This window comes from Protomyctophum bolini, assembly GCF_963924005.1.
Source record: "Protomyctophum bolini genome assembly, chromosome: 10".
Lineage (NCBI taxonomy): Eukaryota > Metazoa > Chordata > Actinopteri > Myctophiformes > Myctophidae > Protomyctophum > Protomyctophum bolini.
Genome location: NC_137871.1, coordinates 33,076,053 through 33,095,358, shown reverse-complemented (window position 1 = coordinate 33,095,358; position 19,306 = coordinate 33,076,053). Strand labels below are relative to the sequence as shown.

Here is a 19,306-nt window from a genome sequence, read left to right as displayed (position 1 = left end):
CTGCGGCGCGCCATGGGCTTGTAGATCGTCTATTTTCGGAGCGTATAGCATGAGGTGTGAGCCCATGTGAGCTCTGCTGTGTTGTGAACAGCTGGTGTGACTATAATAATTCCTCTCTGACATCAGTGGTGGAAAGTACTGTGCTTACTATACAGTAATCACAGTACTTTACGAAATGTACTTGGTAATGTACATACGTATACTGTAACTGAGATACGTTCGATCCTTCATATGTTTACATCTCAGAACCAAATATTGTACTTTTACACTCCTCTAGAATAATTTGAAAACTTTATTTAGTTACTTTGCACGTGTAGATTATTACAAAGCATACATTTACCACTTAAACGCTATTTGCGTGAGTCTCACACGCATCGAGCTGAGCTTGTATATATATGCATGTTATTTGTTTGAAAAAGTACTATTACTTTAATTGGTACTTGTCTTGAAGCATATTTTGATGCTGATAATTTTGTACTCTTACTCAAAGTACAATTTTGAATACAATCCTCTCACTAGGATATAGAGCTAGTTAACACTTATTTTAACAAAGGACATAATGCTTAAAATAAATGTGCTCATTTTCCCCAGCAGATACAACTCTACAGCCCCGCCCGGTGGTGAGCAGGCCGCACTACACGGTGCCCGGCAGCGGGGCGGGTTGCGTGGAGCGGAGGAGCCCTCCGGTAATTATCACATCATCGTCTAATCGTTATTTGAATATTTGACATATTATTTTGTCATCGTTTCCATGTTGAAAGGTTTTCATACATTACAAGATAGCGGAAATAGCTGATCTACAAGCTTAGAACGCGTCATGAGCTATTTCCGCAATTATTTTGTCATAATCAATTCCATGTTGAAAGGTTTTCATACATGAAATGAAAAAGCAGATCTACAAGCTTACAAGATCTACACGCTTATTTTTCTGTGATATGGATCTCTCTGGGTCTGAAATCAAGTATTGATTGATTACAACGTAATGTAATGTAAGCTTGTAGATCAGCTATTTCTGCTATTTATTTATTTAACTTTTCTTAAGTATAAAAATAATGAGAGTGAGAATGTCAGTAATTTCTTTGTATATTTCAGTTATTTGTCATGTCTGTGCATGTTTTGATTACCGGGCAAACAGAAATAATATATTCTGTATTCAAATTGTTCCATTGTTGCCAATTAGTTCTGTGACGATATTAACTTAAATGTTGTAACCGTGCCAGGCCTACCCTCCGGCCAGCCTCAGCGTGGAGTCTCCACGCTTCCACCCGCATGCCAAGGGCAAGAACGTCCGCCTGGACGGCCAGCTGCGGCGCGCCACGCGCAAGAACAGCTTCTGCAACGGCATCACCTTCAGCCAGAGGCCCATACGACTCTACGAGAAGGTTAGTTTTAAACTGCCATAGGTTAGTTTTAAACTGCCACGCATGTCGAGAGCCACGGGTGAGTTTTAACCCGGCCACGCATGTCGGGAGCGACGGTGTTGTCGGACTATTTGGTGTTTATTAAAATGTTTTCCATCGATATCAGATATCATCACTTATATATATCGTAGATATTCTAACCCCTACTACTTGATCACACTACATTGTCCCACAAAAGCATCAAAAGTAGCTTGAAATGTGGCGTTTTGGATTGATTGAATACTTTATCAACAGTTTGCAAGGACAGGCACAGGGAAATGCAGTACAATATAACAAGGTCTGCTAAAAGGATGAAACCAAGAAAGCCTTTCAGCTTGTTTCCATCGGTGTCCTCATGTACTCAATTCATTGAAATAGAAGCGGTGAGCACTGCAGCTTTTTGAGCTTTTAGATCTGTTACTTTTGAATTTTGATCCTGGAAAGTTTCGGACATATGAGGTGTCCACTGTCCAGATGATTTTTTGTTGCCACTTTCAACCTGGCATCCCTATTTTGGGACACCAGGTTGTGAGCTTGTACAAAATGTTGAATAATTGAGTTCGTTTTTTAACACAAATTCTCTTCTGAGGGCCACTGGCACAAAACATTTTCAGATGTGGGGTCCGCGACCAAATATATACCGGTATCAATTTGGGGGTCATTGGCACGAAAGGATTTGAGAACTACTGATCTAACACTCTCTTTTCAAATAAATGTAGTGGAGTAAAAGTACAATATTTGCTCTCACTCTTCTCTCGCCAGGTGCGCCTGCGTCTCAGCGCTGTCCACACGGGCTGGAGCGGCGCTCTGCGCTTCGGCTTCACCAGCCTGGACCCCGGCGAGCTGAGCTCGGCTGACATCCCCAAGTACGCCTGCCCGGACCTGGTGACGCGACCGGGCTACTGGGCCAAGGCGCTGCCGGAGAGGCAGGCACTGCGCGACAACGTGCTGGCCTTCTGGGCCGACCGCCACGGCCGGGTCTACTACAGCATCAACGAGGGCGAGCCCATCCTGTTCCACTGTGGCCTCAGCATCGGCTGTCCCCTGTGGGCCATCATAGACATCTACGGCATCACACAGGAGGTCACCCTGCTCGGTGAGTCGCTGGTTCTCAACCTTTTGGAATGTGGAGGGACCCCTGGTTTGAGGTGCACTAGGCTGCACTGTTTCCCAAACACTGGGTGTTAAAAATCACATTTTCTTTTCCTATATAATATTACAAAAGATATTTTTTTTCCCCAAAACATTTTTTAAATCAAATTGAAATCTGAGAAATGCCATGAATAAAAAAAGGAAATAATACTGAAAATAGCCGATCTACAAGCTTACACTATTGTCACTAGTTTGGGTCCGGGGCAAACGTCTAACGTCTAACCTCTCTTTTGAGCCTCGACCTGAAAAGTTTGGGAACCACTGCACTATAGGCCATCAGAATGTCTTTATTATCATTTGACCCCCTCATGACACAACTCTTTATCGCTGGCACCGCAGGCTGCCTCAGTGTTCGTGGTCTCCACCTAGAGACCATGTTTTCCTATGTCCAATATGGTTCCCCATCTTACGCTCAGAGTTTGCGGGGCTGCTGGTGCATGGAATGTGCAGCCATCCATCATCATGTTTTAATAAGTGGTTTAAAAACAACCTTACTGAGAGCAGAAACCTTGTGTCTCCATATTTTAACATTTTCCTAACTACTTGATCATAGCAGGGCGGCTGTGGCTCAGGAGGTAGAGCAGGTCGTCCAATGATCCGTGGGTCGGCGGTTCGAATTATTATTATTGTTATTATTATAACAGCGTCACACAAAGCGCTTTACGCTTCGCACCACATTTGGAGCTTGCTGATCTGCTTCTTTTGATGCTTTTGAATTCGAATCCTGAAAAGTAAGTGTACATAAACTGGACTCGGCCGTTTGAAAATAGCCGATCTACAAGCTCACAATGCGTCGCCATTTTCTAAACATTTGTATACATTTGAAAACTTGAAATGGGACATTCTGCATAGTGAGTTCTTTCTACTTTTGGTACTTTAGGTATACATTTTGATGCCAATACTTTTGTACTTACTCGCGTATACATTTTGAATTCCGGACTTTTGCTTGTAACAAAGTATTTCTGTGTTGCAGATCAGGATGCTGTTGCACGGCATCCTGATCCACTCCACTTCCATGGCCTCAATCCAAATCAAGACAAGTTCAACACAGTAACATGTACCTCCCAATGTATGAATGAATGAACCATTGTAAAGCGCTTTGAGCACTTGGAAAAGTGCTATAAAAATTAAATTAATTATTATTCATTAACACTCGCGTTCAACATAGATAGATAGATATAGGTATAGACGCCATCTCTGAGTGACTACCAACAACAAGATGTTGTTCATATCGTAGCCTTGCACCAGTGTGTCCCAAAGAGCATGCTTTTATAGTATCAGCACAGAGCACATTTATGGCTAAAAAGAAAAGAGAGAGGAAGAAGCGCATCTGTTTGGCTGGAGTAAAAATCTACAACAAGGTGCTCTTTGGTACAACTGGGTGACAGAATTGAAAAAGATGAGACCAAGGCACTCTTGTTTCTACAAGAGTGCCTTTGTCTCATCTTTTTGCACATTTATGATTAAGTTGAGAAGCTCAGTGTCCTGAGAGAGAGAGAGAGAGAGAGAGAGAGAGAGAGAGAGAGCAGCTGAGCCAAGACAGTCCACATGAGAACAGATGAAGATAGTTTTGCATAGTGGAAAATCAGGGCTGTATGTTCTCTCTCTCTCTCTCTCTCTCTCTCTCTCTCTCTCTCTCTCTCTCTCTCTCTCTCTCTCTCTCTCTCTCTCTCTCTCTCTCGGGACACTGAGCTTCTCAACTTAGTCATAAATGTGCAAAAAGATTAGACAAACTCATCCTTTTCAATTCTGTCACCCAGTTGTACCAAAGAACACCTTGTTGTAGATTTTTACTCCAGCCAAACAGGATCTTCAAATTCAGATTCTCACACTTTCAAGATAAAAAAAAAATGCTATGTGAAACGTGCACAGGGCAGCTATACCAAGAAATTACTGGCATTTTTATAAGTTTTATACTATAGCGGAAATAACTGATCTACATGCTTACAACGCGTCACCAAGTGATGATTTGTAAGCATGTAGATCAGCCTTTTTTAATGTATCAACAGTATTGAACATGGATAACATTATAACGATTATGACAAAATAATTGTGATTTATTTTCTAAATTAATTTCGATTAGACAATTATGTAATAATTGTGACAACCCTATACGAAAGTGGGCGTCCTTGAAAGGAAACAGTGGACTAGGAAAACAACAACTAGTCTACAATAATTCCTGTAGACTGGTCTAGGAGAGGAAGATAGAAAGCATTGAGGTCAATCAGCCACAGACCTCCTCTCTACCTCCCTCCTCTATTGACTCTCTCACATGACGTTCCCGCGCTCTGATATCTCTCTCCGTCCCTCCCTCCCTCTCTGTGTCTCCTCGATCTGTTTCCACCTCCTCTCTCTCTCTCTCTCTCTCTCTCTCTCTCTCTCTCTCTGTCTCTCTGTCTCTCTGTCTGTCTGTCTGTCTGTCTGTCTGTCTGTCTCCCCCCCCAACCACCCACCCCTCTCCCTTGCTTGTCGTTCGTTGTGTGTCTTCCTGGGTGTGTTTATGTTGGGTCTGACAGGCAGTCATGTCCATGTTTGGTCATGGCGTCTGATCTTGGGGGCTTTGGTGTGGGGCCAGTACACACTGCACTCCAGCACGACTCCAGCAGCATCCCTGCAAATAGTTTGTTTAAGTAAAAGTATCAATATCACAATGTAGAAATACTCAGTCAAAGTCGGTATAGGCATGAGAAGTTTCTTAAAGTACCAAAAGTAAACGTGCTCTTTAATGAATGGCCAATTTCACTAGAGTAAAAGTTTTCGAAATGTCTCCAAATCTTTAGACAATAGCTGATATACAAGCTCACAACGCGTCGCTTTGCCACTGCTATTTTCGAATAGTATAAAAAGTATAAAATAGGGCTTAATGGTGAGGGGTAAAAAGTACAGTATTTGCCTCTGCGATGTGGTGGAGTACTCTATAAAGTATTGAGAAAAAAATGCTCATATGAAGTAAAAGCACCTCAGAATTGTACAGTACTTGAGTAAATGTACATAGTTACTTTACACCAACGGCCCCGGCATTCCTGGAAATGGTAATGAGAGAACGTATCGCCAGCCAAGAGGAGTTTCTACCGCCACATTTGTATACATCAGCCTGTAACGTATGTATGGGCCGAATTAGCAATAACTATGGATTGTAATGAAATGAGACGTTTTGGTAAACACGGGAGAGAAACAAAACGGCGCCGTCGGGTGCAAACCTGGCATGTCCAAAAAAAACGTTACTTGTCTCGTTTTCTTGCTCTTGTTAATACTTTTCGTTGATTCCATTTTTATGAAAGCCCACTGGCTGGCACACTTTAACTTCAAAATATTTTCCAAAAATAGCTAAAATAGCCAATCTACAAGATGCGAGCCTTTAGATCGGCTATACTGTCGCTGCTTTTTGCAGAAAAATGTTGTACATTTTAATATGGAGGTACAAAGTCTCTAGTCTGCCCGACTTTTTTAGCCATCCTCGTACTGCAAATCAGTCGACAAAACTATTTCATAGTTCGATATTAACCACTTTCAACCTGGCGTCCCTTGCATATTTTCATCTTTTAACTAAATATTTCAAATGGCTGAAAAAGCAGGAAAAGACTATAGTCTTTTTGAAGTGGTTTGCAGTCTTACCAGTTGAGCACTGTGGAATCTTCAATAAAAGTAATATGCAAGATCCACCCACGGTCTATAAACGCCACATTGAGTTCAGATCGGCATGGCTTAGAAAGCAATCTTACATGTCAGTGAGGTTATAAGCAGGTATAAACCAAGGGTTACACCATAATGTCTACTGCCATATACGGACATATACAGACTCATTTAGGTTCCACTGGGGGCTTACGTGCAAGATTGTGAACCGGGCTGCCAGATTTTACAGAACTTTGAGCTATAACCACGCAATATAATATATTAAATTTTCTCCAATGAATGCGCGATAGTATATCTGTCAGGCTTTATCCCAGTGGTTTTCAACCAGTGGTCCGGGGATCACCAGTGGTCCTTGAGGAGGTTCCAGGTGGTCCCCAGCTAAATGCTGGACCCTTATTAGACCTTTAACTCTTGAGAAAAAAATGAAACCTTCAGGCTTCATTTTACGATCTCAAGAGTTAGATTATTGTTAAACATCTGCATCAAGTCCACACAATTAGAGAATGTCAAATAATTGTTACTTTGATCGACGTTTGCCTGTCCTCTCTCCTGAGGTACTGTACCACATCAATACAGCATGGAATCTTATCCAACGATAACAAAATGGTTTAGTTTTGGGTCTGCAAGGCTAAATATCACCAAATCATGGTCCATGACTCAAATGGCAAAAAGAATATTTACCTTGATGAGAAAAGGGTTGAAACCTCCTGCTCTGTCCAATACGTTGTGTGTGTTGTGTGCCACAGAGAGCAGCTTTGCGGAGAACGTGGCGTCCAGTTGTCTGAGCGCGGCCCGCCTCAGCGCCTACCTGCCACAGAGCAGCCATGACTCTGCCAACTACAGCAACAACCAGCTGGAAAACAACCAGGTGCAGTAGCCTTTCCACTAGCACATATTCAATTAGTTCAAATCAAATAATGGAGAAGCATTTGTGACAGTGACACAGAGACAGTCATGGCAGCAAGACTAAGGAGAAAAACTTGTTTTCTTTTTTATCCAAAATTAGTTAATAGCACAGGCAGACTCTTCACATACTACTAGAGCATGTCTGAAATTGACATTTACATGTGAAATAAATGCTTAACCATGTAGCTAAGTGAAATGTTAGAGACCACAGAAGTGAACCTTTCAAGCCTGTTTTCTCAACTCGCTTGATAAAATTAAAATTACTTTATAAGCCATATCACCAAAACTGGTGGGGAAAACTGAACAACCAATATGTCAATTTGAAGCTACAGTATGATTCCCTGCTTTCATATGACATGAAAAAATGAAAATTCGAAAAAAGCAATGACTCAGAAACGGTCACATTTGTTTTGATCGTTTTTTTAATGATATATCAACACATTGATTAACCATATGAGCGCAGATCTACGAGCTCCGCAATGCATTGTGAGCTCGTAAATGCACAAAATAGGGATTGATCATTAATCAGTTATTTCACTTAATCATAAGTCTATTCAATCCATTTTTATTCATTAAAATCTAAATCGATCAGATCAGTTAGAATAACCGTTGCAAGCTTTTTTTCCTCCAACCAGGCCGCTGTCGCCAAGCTTGTCACCATGCAGCTCAACAGCCAGCTCATTCCCTGCTGCTCCAACACCACCAGCACCACCTCCTCCTCCTCCGTCACCTCCTCCACCTCCTCCCCGCAGCAGGGCTCCAACAACGGGCCCCGGGGAGGAGGGGCCCCGCCGCCGCCGGCCCCACTACGGCCCCCCCTCGCCCCCTCCCCGCTGGACAACGACCTGCACTTCCACCCCGTGCGCGGCTCGGACGTGGTGCTGTCGGCGGACCGCGCGGCCGCCTGCGTGCACTCGGCGGAGAGCGTGCGGACGCTGGTGTTCGGCGACCGGCCGCTGCGCGCCGCCGGCGAGACGCTGTACGTGGAGGCGGGCCATGCGGGCCACATGCCGTACTTCGGCGCACTGCTGTTCGGCCTGACGTCGTGCGACCCGGCCGGCCTGCACGCGGCCGGGGAGCTGCCGGCGGACCCCGAGGTATCGGCTTGTCGCCATTGCACATTTATGTTGACCATCAATTGTCACGCAGATAGTTGTGAATAATGATTTTAATTGTGTTTTTGGCGTTGTTAATTGGAACGTAATGAAAAAATTCAAAAAATGCACAGGGCAGATATGACAAATAACTGAAATATACCAAGAAATTACATTTTTATGAATTTTATACTTTAGAGAATAGCGGAAATAGTCTGCTATCTGCTATTTCGTCTTTTTTATTATGATTTGTTTTCAGCGTGGACACGATTTATGACGATTACGTCAAAACAATTCTCAAATAATTGCGATTAGGCGATTAACACGTAATAATTGTGTGACAACCCTACAACCCGAAGGTGCTGCTGGACCGCAAGGAGTACTGGGTGGTGTACCGGGGCTTCCCCGTGCCCTGCTCCGGAGACGTGCTCTCCTTCAGCCTGCTGCCCAACGGGGAGGTGCACCACGGGGTGAACGGGACGGGCCGCGGCAGGCTGCTCTGTGTGGACGTCTCCTCGCAGCCACTGTGGCCCTTCTTCATGCTGCACGGCACCGTCAACAGGCTCAGGATACTGGGTAAGTTCTAACATGCCACACGGCACCGTCAACAGACTCAGGATACTGGGTAAGTTCTAGTTCTAACATGCCACACGGCACCGTCAACAGACTCAGGATACTGGGTAAGTTCTAACATGCCACACGGCACCGTCAACAGACTCAGGATACTGGGTAAGTTCTAACATGCCACACGGCACCGTCAACAGACTCAGGATACTGGGTAAGTTCCAACATGCCACACGGCACCGTCAACAGGCTCAGGATACTGGGTAAGTTCTAACATGCCACACGGCACCGTCAACAGACTCAGGATACTGGGTAAGTTCTAACATGCCACACGGCACCGTCAACAGACTCAGGATACTGGGTAAGTTCTAACATGCCACACGGCACCGTCAACAGACTCAGGATACTGGGTAAGTTCTAACATGCCACACGGCACCGTCAACAGACTCAGGATACTGGGTAAGTTCTAACATGCCACACGGCACCGTCAACAGACTCAGGATACTGGGTAAGTTCTAACATGCCACACGGCACCGTCAACAGACTCAGGATACTGGGTAAGTTCTAACATGCCACACGGCACCGTCAACAGTCTCAGGATACTGGGTAAGTTCTAACATGCCACACGGCACCGTCAACAGACTCAGGATACTGGGTAAGTTCTAACATGCCACACGGCACCGTCAACAGACTCAGGATACTGGGTAAGTTCTAACATGCCACACGGCACCGTCAACAGTCTCAGGATACTGGGTAAGTTCTAACATGCCACACGGCACCGTCAACAGACTCAGGATACTGGGTAAGTTCTAACATGCCACACGGCACCGTCAACAGGCTCAGGATACTGGGTAAGTTCTAACATGCCACACGGCACCGTCAACAGACTCAGGATACTGGGTAAGTTCTAACATGCCACACGGCACCGTCAACAGGCTCAGGATACTGGGTAAGTTCTAACATGCCACACGGCACCGTCAACAGACTCAGGATACTGGGTAAGTTCTAACATGCCACACGGCACCGTCAACAGTCTCAGGATACTGGGTAAGTTCTAACATGCCACACGGCACCGTCAACAGTCTCAGGATACTGGGTAAGTTCTAACATGCCAGATCTACAAGCTCACAATGTGTCGCTTTGCGCCGCATTGGGAGCTTGTAGATCAGCCCTTTTCACTACTACTTAAACATGAATTGTATTTTATTTTATTTTATTTTATCATGAAATTACTGAGAAAAACTATTGAATCTGTTTTTTAATTCATGAAAATGTAATAATAATAATTAAAAACAAAATGTAGGAAACAAAAAGTAAAGGGACCCATAAAAATGTGTCCACGCAAATGGGTCCCGGCCGACTGTTTGGGAACCACTGCTCTAAGGTACAGTACAGATCAGGTGCTCGGGTGGCGCACGGGTAAGGAGGGAAAACGAACGGGAAGGGTGATCTTTGTCACTGTATGTACTGTATACTCTCACCACGTTGAATGGGAGGATTAGGACAGAGTCACTACGTCGCTAAGAAAGAAAGAAAGAAAGAAAGAAAGAAAGAAAGAAAGAAAGAAAGAAAAAAAGTAAGAAAGAAAGAAAGATCTGTGCACCTCTGTTCACCAACTAAACAATGTTTGCACAGAGCCATTTGCATCAGGATGAAGCAGCATTTGGACAGTATCTGAGACAGTATCCTCATGGTGACCTAACAGTATCTGAGACAGTATCCTCATGGTGACCTACTGTAACAGGAGTGAAACAGGAGAGGCTGACTGGAGATAGCGTGGAGAGGAATTTGATTTGAACGTTGAGAACAAATATGCAAAATTACAATTAAAAGGTGAAGATTGATGGATGGGTAATGTAATAATGATATAATCAGTGGGTTCAAACCTGTAGAATGTATGAATGAATGAACCATTGTAAAGCATTTGAGCATTTGGAAAAGCGCTGTAAAAATGCAATTCATTGTACAGCATGTACTGTAAGCAAATGCATTGTTGTTGTGCATCGCGGCGCGTATGAGCTTGTATGTAGATCTGCTACTGTATATTCGAAAGATTTTTATACATTTGAAAACGTGAAATATAGGACATTCTGTATAATGAGTAGGCTACTTTTGATGCCATTACTTTAGTACTTTTATGCTTTTGCTAAAACATTCTGCACTAGTATTTCTACATTGCAGTATTGATACTTTTACTTAAGCAAACATTAGTACTTCTTCCACCACTGCTATTTTTAGCAGCGCCCAGGGAGCAGTTAGGGGTGAAGTGTCTCATCTCAGGGACACTTCAACACAGAGCGCCTGGAGGAGTCACTCAGGGATTGAACCGTGAGCCAACGACCTTCCCATTCATTCCCAGAAGGCTGCGAGGCCTCCCACACCATTGGGTTTTCATATACTGCACTAGGAATGCAAAGAAGTCTTCGTAAATGTTTTGGGCATAATTGTTAAATCGGTGCACAATATAAGGGATTTTTGATCTGAACCGGGCCATGAAGGCCATTTGTCATTTCATCTTGACTTGACAAAAGACACAAAGACACTTAAGCACTCAAATTAAAGGATTGTGAGCTTGTAGATTAGTTATTTTTTCTGCCTTTATTGATAGTGATAGTAGACTGACAGGAAAGGGGAGAGAGAGATGGGGGGGGGGGGGGGGGGGGGTGACACGCAGCAAAGGTCGTCGGTATCGGTAGTCGAACCCGTGACATGTTGTCAGGCGGCATCAGCAGCCTACGTGCCTCAGGCGGCTACGCCAGCCATCCGGGCGTTGTAGATCGGCTGTTTTTGCTACTTCTGCTATCACCCTTGTAATTGTTATACAGTGTCCTTCCGTGTGGCATAATTAAATTCTCAAAGAATGAATGTTTGAAATCCCCCCCCCCCCCCCCCCCTCTCTCCCAGGCATAAAACTGAACAGGGGAGGAGAAAAAAAAAGGTCACATTCCTCAATCGTTATCTGTCTTGTCTGGGGTTTTAAGAGCGCTGCCAATTACATTTCATTTTTTCCCAGACATAAAGGAATGCTGCTGTGTAGTGAATCATGTCCATGGACTCCCAGCTTGTGGTTTTTTTGTGGGGTTGTGTGACCTGTGCTCCGACCCATCATCATCCCACTGTTCTCTCACACACAACTTTATTAGTCCCGCTGCTCCCCGTCTCATTTAACCCTCTAAGACCCGAGGCCCATTCTACAGATGCCTTCTAAAGCGGTAGTTCTCAAACGCGTTTTTGCCAAGGATACCCCAAATTGACATGTATTTGGCCGCGGAAATAAATAATGCAAGATTATTAAAAGGAAATTCAAACACTTTCAAGATTTTTCAAAAACTGACGCAGATGCCTTTCCGGTTTTAATAGGTTAATTTAATTTGCTGTTACGGTCCCATGCCGTAAAATAAAAAAAGTTGTTAATTTAACTCTGAGAATGTAAACACATCGTGTTTACCATTTTTTAGAGAGAGAGAGAGAGAGAGAGAGAGAGAGCTTAAAGGGATAGTTCACCCCCACAATGTTTTTTTTTTACTATCGATTACTCACCCCATGGAGATTGAAGTCATGGATGTTTCATTGTTTTTGTCGCATTCCTAAGCCAATCTGATGACCAGCAGTGGTTCCCTATGGAGATACAAATAGTCTCCTTTGTGTCTCCATAGGGAACCACTGAGTTTGGGGGGGGGGGTGAACTATCCCTTTAATACCCTCAAATAAAAAATAAGAAGCCTTCACTATATAGGACGATGATGGGAGGGAAAAACTTTTTGTGTTATCCTTTTAGCGTGTTTTACTGCACGTCCCTGCTGCTTAGAGTTTGGATTAATGAAGGACTCAATCAACCAATCGAAAGCCTTCTGAAGTATTCAAGGATTCAAATGTCACGTTGGGGTTGAATTTATGGCTGTACGTTGTGAGCTTGTAGATCGCCTTTTTTCGGCTTAATGTAAAAAAATACCATTTAGAAGAAATTAAAATCCTCACCTAATGTGTGTGTGTGTGTGTGTGTGTGTGTGTGTGTGTGTGTTTCTGCGTGCATGTCTCTCTCTCGAAGTAAGAGTATGAGTGAGTATGTATTAAGATCACTCTATTTAGAGCTTACTTTGCACCACTCTACACTGCCCACTTGTGGTCAAGCTACGGAAAAGCAAGTTTCCAGAAACCTATAATGATGCTGTATGAATTTTACTCAAAAGGCCCTAGATAGATGGTGCAGTGCGAGTGAAATGTCTGTGGCTGCAAGAGTCAATACTTTTCAAGCTGTTCTTCTGTTATGAACTTAATGCATCTCAGATTCATGTGTCGCTTGGATGAGTCTGTGAATGAATAGCAGCATTGTCAGCATAAGTAACCCTGTGAAGAGCTGCCCTAGATCCTCCTCTAGCCTTAGGACTTAGGAGACATAATATGTCTCCTAAGCAATATTATTGCCAAGTTAAAAGCCTATATTTATAACTGTCACTGTTCTGTCATGTACATTTGGACTGTTTTTTAATTATATGTATATGTGTGTGTGTGTGTGTGTGTGTGTGTGAGTGTGTGAGTGTGAGTGTGAGTGTGAGTGTGTGTGTGTGTGTGTGTGTGTGTGTGTGTGTGTGTGTGTGTGTGTGTGTGTGTGTGTGTGTGTGTGTGTGTGTGTGTGTGTGCGTGTGCGTGTGCGTGTGCGTGTGTGTGTGCGTACGTGCGTGTATGTATATATGTATGTATTTGGTTTAAAAAAAGCAATGACCTTGTGCCTGCAATAAAGACATGCATTCTCTCTCTCTCTCTCTCTCTCTCCCCCCCAGGGACCCTGGGGTCCCCCCCTCCCCCCACCTCCCCCAGTGGCTCTCAGAGCAGCAGTCAGGACGACAGTGACAGTGACCTGGTCTTCAGTGTCAACACCTCGTCCTCCTCCTCCTCAGCCTCTGAGTCCTCACTGGGTACGTACAGCACGCACGCGCACACACACACACACACACACACACACACACACACACACACACACACACACACACACCGACGAGTGTGTGGTTCATAGACGGACCCCCAAGAACCCTAGTGTCACTGTTCAGGGGTGAAATGAAATACGATCGCTTGCCACTTTACACAGCATTTGTTTACATGCGATTCACGTTGCGGGTCACATGGGTCTTCAAAATAAGGGTCTTCTTCACTGCAAAACACTGGTAGTGGACGGAAAAAAATATGAATGAATTAATACCTGGCAGTTAATGTGTTAAGACGAAAACACTTGGCACTAAACGCAGTTTCCTGCATTTTTGCTTCATTTGGCTTAACTTGTGGCACCTGGCAGATGCAAAGTGTCAGTGACACTTGCGTCAATGTGAGACCACTTGTTCACCATAATTATGCCACAATTATTAATAATTTTAACCACACTGACCCCAACGGAACATGGGAGTAATACTTCTCTTCTTTTCCGCTCCGTCTGCAATCCGACCGGCAAAGCTGAGCTCTTGAACCTGGAACTTGCTGTCATATACATGATACATGTAAAACAAACCGGGTTATCCTATTTTTGTATACGTCCTTATGTGTGTTCTGTTTTTTAGCACTGACATTGCCATCTCATTTAAAAAAGGAAGATGGGCCTAGTAGTGTAACCTTCTGTTTCTAAAAAGAGAATTTGGACTGATGAAACAAGTGAAAAGACTAAAATATATTCAAGTTTGAACTTGTCAATGTCGGGATGCCATTTAGTATTGCTGCGCTTGAAAGCGCATTCTGAAAGCCATGTCGACAGATTAACGGCTCAAGTTTGACTCTAGCCGTTAAAAACGGCCGCTGCTATACACACCCCTCAGCTGATGAGTGATTGCACACAGTAAATGCACTGTACTATAATGCACAGAGTGACGCGCAGCATTGCAGCAGGACAGGAGAGGCATGCGGGTGAAGCCACGGCCGTCTGAAATGCGGTTTGTGTTGTTTGGTTGCATCCAAAAAAAACAGCCGACGACAGGTCTGCTCGCCTACACAACAATAACAGCTATCAGACACGTTGCCCAATACCGTTGACATGTGTATTGTTGATGGCAGTGTGGCGTGCTGTGTGCTCTGATAATCGCTTCTATGCGAGTACTGCGTGGCCTGAGGAGCGCTACAAGCAATCTGAACAAAGACACAGGTTTGTTGTCAGGGTGGAAGGAGCCAGTGTTTCTCAATTAATACTGATGATGTAACTACAGTAGCAATACCGTAATGTAGACATACTCTGTTACAAGTGAAAGGCCTGTATAAAGTTGCTAACTTCAGTAAAATAAAGTATTGGCGCTTACGAAACCAAAGTAAAAGTACTAATTATGCGGTATGTCCCGTTACCCCTTTCATATAGTTTTCAAAATGTCACATTGGAACACGTTGTGCGCTTGTAGATTGGCTATTTTTGAATAGCCAAAGCCGAAGTGGTTAAGTAATGTATGTTTTATACAGTAATAACAATTTACAATTTAGGCATTTAGCAGACGCTCTTAATCCGGAACGATTTACAGTAAGCAAGAACATGGTAATACATCATAATACATAAAAATGTACTATATAGTATGTATACAAAATGCTATCTAAGTTACATACGTTGATTAATGTGTAAAGTAACTAAAGTAGTAACTTAAGTAACTCAAATATTTGTAGTGGTGTAAAAAGTACAATATCTGCCTCTGAGATGTAGTGGAGTAGAAGTGTAAAACATCGAAAAATGGACAATACAGCAAAAGTACCTCAAAATTGTACTCAAATACAGCACTTGACAACATGTACTCTGTTACTCTCCAGTTTCCACCATTGCCTCACAGGGTCTGTATGTTGTTCTCTCCCTCTGTGTAGTGACGGCTCCCAGCTCCCCTCTGTGCGCGCCCGCCACTCTGCCCTCTGCCTCAGAGCTGCCCCCCGCTGGGAAGACCGGAGAGTGCACGGTGTGCTTCGACCAGGACGTGGACACGGTCATCTACACGTGCGGTCACATGTGCCTGTGCAACGACTGCGGCCTGAAGCTCAAGAGACAGATCAACGCCTGCTGCCCCATCTGCAGGAGACCCATCAAGGACGTCATCAAGACGTACCGGCCGTGAACCCGTCCGTCCATTCCTTCCCGCCGTGGCTCTGGGATGACGAGGTCCTCCGTTGCGTTCATATGTCCGGCGGAGGGCAAAGCCGACGGAAATGTTCAATTCTAACCTTTTCATGTCAAGAACCCCTAAAATATTTTATTTTGCTCAAACTCTTTCAATTTTTTAAAACATTTTGTTTGAAAATAGCCGATCTACAAGTTTTGAGCTATTTTCCAAATGCCGGGATCCAGGGGGAGTATGGTTGCTAAGTAAGTAAGTAAGCCTTGCCGAACCATGAGGCCCATAGGGCATGAGCCTATCTCCTGTTTCTGTAGCGTGAGGCAGCTTGATGTACAAGTACACCCCCTGGACATGATGTACAAGTACACCCCCTTGACATGACGCTAGTATGTCACAGGGACTTACCCCTTGATGCTGAGTGCCAAGCAGGGAGGCACTGGGAGAGAGAGAACAACATGCAGACCCTGTGAGATAATGGTGGAAAGTAACAGAGTACATGTTCTGTCTTTGGTATGACCCGGTCGGGGATCGAACCCCGACCTCCCAGTCTCAGGGCGGACACTCTAACCACAAGGCCACTGAGCTGGTTCGTATGGTTGTCAAACTGAAACTGAAAGGAATTGACGGAAGGGCACCACTACGAGTGCAGCTTAATTTGACTCAACATGGGGAAGCTCACCCGGCCCGGACACGGAAAGGATTGACAGATTGATAGTATGTATCATATGTATATGGTTAAAGTGATCTGGATAATATATCAACTAATTTAGCCGAGGACCCTCAGGGAACCCCCTCAAGGACCCCTGAGAGTTCCCGGACCCCACTTTGAGAACCACTGCTGTATCCTACAGATGTCTGTTAGTTCCGACATAATGAAAAAGTAACAACCTGTATAATGAAAATAAATTGCCAGCATGCGATGCCATTAACCTGGAAGGAGAGAATTGAACATTTTCACCGGTCCCTCGGTCAGCAGGAACAAAATGCAAGCGGGACGTCATCCCGGACCGGACCTAATAGAGGGTGAGCGGTCACACAGGGTTTGAACTTCATGCACGGACGCCCGGATAGCCACCTGCTCCACCCTTCTCAGGCCAGGTTGGACTGGGATTCTAACCCACAATCATCCACCCTCAAGGATATGCAGTAGTCGTGCCTACAGGATTAGCATATTTGGACTCCGTGAAACCAACAGAGTTGAACTCATGATTATGTGAAACGCAGCAGCCAGAATGAGCCTAATGTACTAATAGGCTCATGAGAGCTGGAATAAGCATTGAGACTTAAGCCATGTTTTCTGCGCTGAAAAGGCCAATCTACAAGCTTGTAGATCTTCTTTTTGGCATGTGATGCCGTCCTACGACGGAGCATAATTGAGGTATTACAGTATCATTACAGTACTTACTGTAGTCTGCCTACAAATACAGTACAGCCATGTTTTTTATACGCAGGGGGCAGGGTTTGTGGGACATGTTGATCTAATTTTCCTTATGGTTTTCTATGCATTCTCCCCTAATGTCCGATGTAAATATGTTTATTTTTGGGGAGAGGAGGTGAATACTCACGCTCGATTTGTCCCAGATCTCTCTATGTTTCAGCAGCAGAATATGCTGACTCTCGTGGTCGGCAAATGAGTCCTAGTGCCTTATACATCACTGTTTCTCAATGCCAGGGATTGGATGGAGCTCGTTAATGTTTATTGATAATGAGCACCTTATCGATCCTGCTTATTGATCCAAGCTTTTATCGAGCCCACTATTGATTGTTTTCTAATATTTTGTGGAAAGACGTGAGACGACAAATTCTGAACTTGTATCTTGCTGTCTCCATCTAAAATTAAATGAAAATGATTAAAGGTACAAATATGTTTGCCTATCATTAAATCGACCATTCATTAATGTGCTATAAGTGTTAAATGGCTATATTATGAATAGTACTGTAATAATTGTGATACAATCGCCATGACTCTTCAGCTCTTTATAAACAGAAAATGCATATTTATTTAACCAAATAATATCACTTGTACTACATTTTACTAGGGCTTTCAAATACAGTACTTTTCTAACACCTGTTTACCCGGGCAGCGCTGGTTGGCAGGTATCAATACACTTTTTTGACCGACATGTTTATGCCAGAGTGGGTGATTAGATTTATTTCTTGATCGCCTCTTGTCTTGATTGTTTAAATATGACGTCATGGGCCGCTATGCTCGATAACAAGCTCGATAAGCCCAAGCTCAGGTTTCAAGCTCCATCCCTACCGGGGACCGCCATAGGGTCCAAATGGACTTGGTTCTGTTTGTACACTCTCTGAGTTGCTGGTCCAGTGTTCCTTGTGTAGCGCTGGACGTTGAGAACCAGCTGTCTTTAGATAATGTTTGGGTGTATTTGTGTCCAACAAGACAGTCACTCAGAGGACAATCCTAGACATATTTTGTAACGTACAGTGCTGAGAGGTTTGTTGTGGGTCAAAGCACACGGATGTCAAGAATTAAAAGGAGAACTTATGCAAAGTCGTGGATAAATGTATTTGTAAGTGAACAGATGCAGTTGTGTGGCAACTAATAAGCTCAGTGGCAACTGGCAAGTTTGTTTTTTTGTTGGAAAGTTAGAGACATATAATAGAAGATTCTGTTATTGTTGCACATGAAACAATATTAAAAGAGTGTGTTGAATTGTAATGTTCAACTCCCTGCAGTGCCCTGCTCAATGTGTTGTATTTACCGGAAAAATTGAGTGTTGCGGAGGATGAGAAACATTAGCAAATTACGGAGTGTTGCGGAGGATGAGAAACATTAGCAAATTGCGCAGTGTTGCGGAAACATTTTGATTTTATCTGGATCTCTCTGAGTGAATGGCAGGGACATTGCTTTTATAGCTCACTGGAGGCACCGGGCCCAGGTGCTCTCCAATGAGCAATCAAGATGTGCCCCACCCAGGCTCACCTATAGGGAGACAATTAGGCAGGTGCAGGCAACCACTACACATACTGTGTGTCTATAAGGTGTGTGGGGCATCACACACCTGTCCAGCCACGTTCTCACTTACACTTGACTCACTTCTATACATCAGTGGTCCTCAAACTCCTTAGCTGGAGACCCAAAAGAGAAATTTAAAGTCTCCCTGTGAACCAAACCAGACAGCGGATCTCGCAAATTGTCAACGGACAGCGACAATATGTACTGAGATACAGTATTCGAGACGTTATGCAACGCTGACCCCCTTTTCTGACCCCAAAGTTAATCATCTCTTCTGTGTTCCCCCAATATTCTGTACGTTTAGTGAGAATCCACCCATCTGTTCTGGGTTTGCTTGTCAGATCAACTATTTTCAACTAGCCGATGTACTGTATAAAGAAGTAAAGTCGTTAAACAGATTTAGCGGGGGGGGGGGGGATCCAATTAAGGTTCGCTCTTAAATCAGCATTTTATTTAGCTTCTATGTTCCTACCACCATGGAATACCCTCACTGAGGCCTGACCTCGAAATACTAAA

General features: G+C 43.9%; 1 protein-coding gene across 2 annotated transcripts in view; it reads left to right on the top strand.

Moving 5' to 3' along the window:
- Window positions 1–18,493, top strand: part of neurl1b (neuralized E3 ubiquitin protein ligase 1B) — a 30,562-nt gene extending 12,069 nt beyond the window's left edge. The window contains exons 2-9 of one of the 2 annotated variants that reach the window (XM_080774568.1): window positions 595–686; window positions 1,221–1,382; window positions 2,163–2,496; window positions 6,932–7,053; window positions 7,727–8,188; window positions 8,545–8,761; window positions 13,531–13,665; window positions 15,569–18,493. In XM_080774568.1, coding sequence (XP_080630694.1) covers window positions 595–686; window positions 1,221–1,382; window positions 2,163–2,496; window positions 6,932–7,053; window positions 7,727–8,188; window positions 8,545–8,761; window positions 13,531–13,665; window positions 15,569–15,813 — 1,769 coding nt within the window. In that variant the 3' untranslated portion in view covers window positions 15,814–18,493. Of the gene's footprint in view, window positions 1–591; window positions 687–1,220; window positions 1,383–2,162; window positions 2,497–6,931; window positions 7,054–7,726; window positions 8,189–8,544; window positions 8,762–13,530; window positions 13,666–15,568 lie in introns of both variants that reach the window. The other variant, XM_080774567.1, reaches the window with a different exon arrangement.
- Window positions 18,494–19,306: the final 813 nt, after the last annotated feature.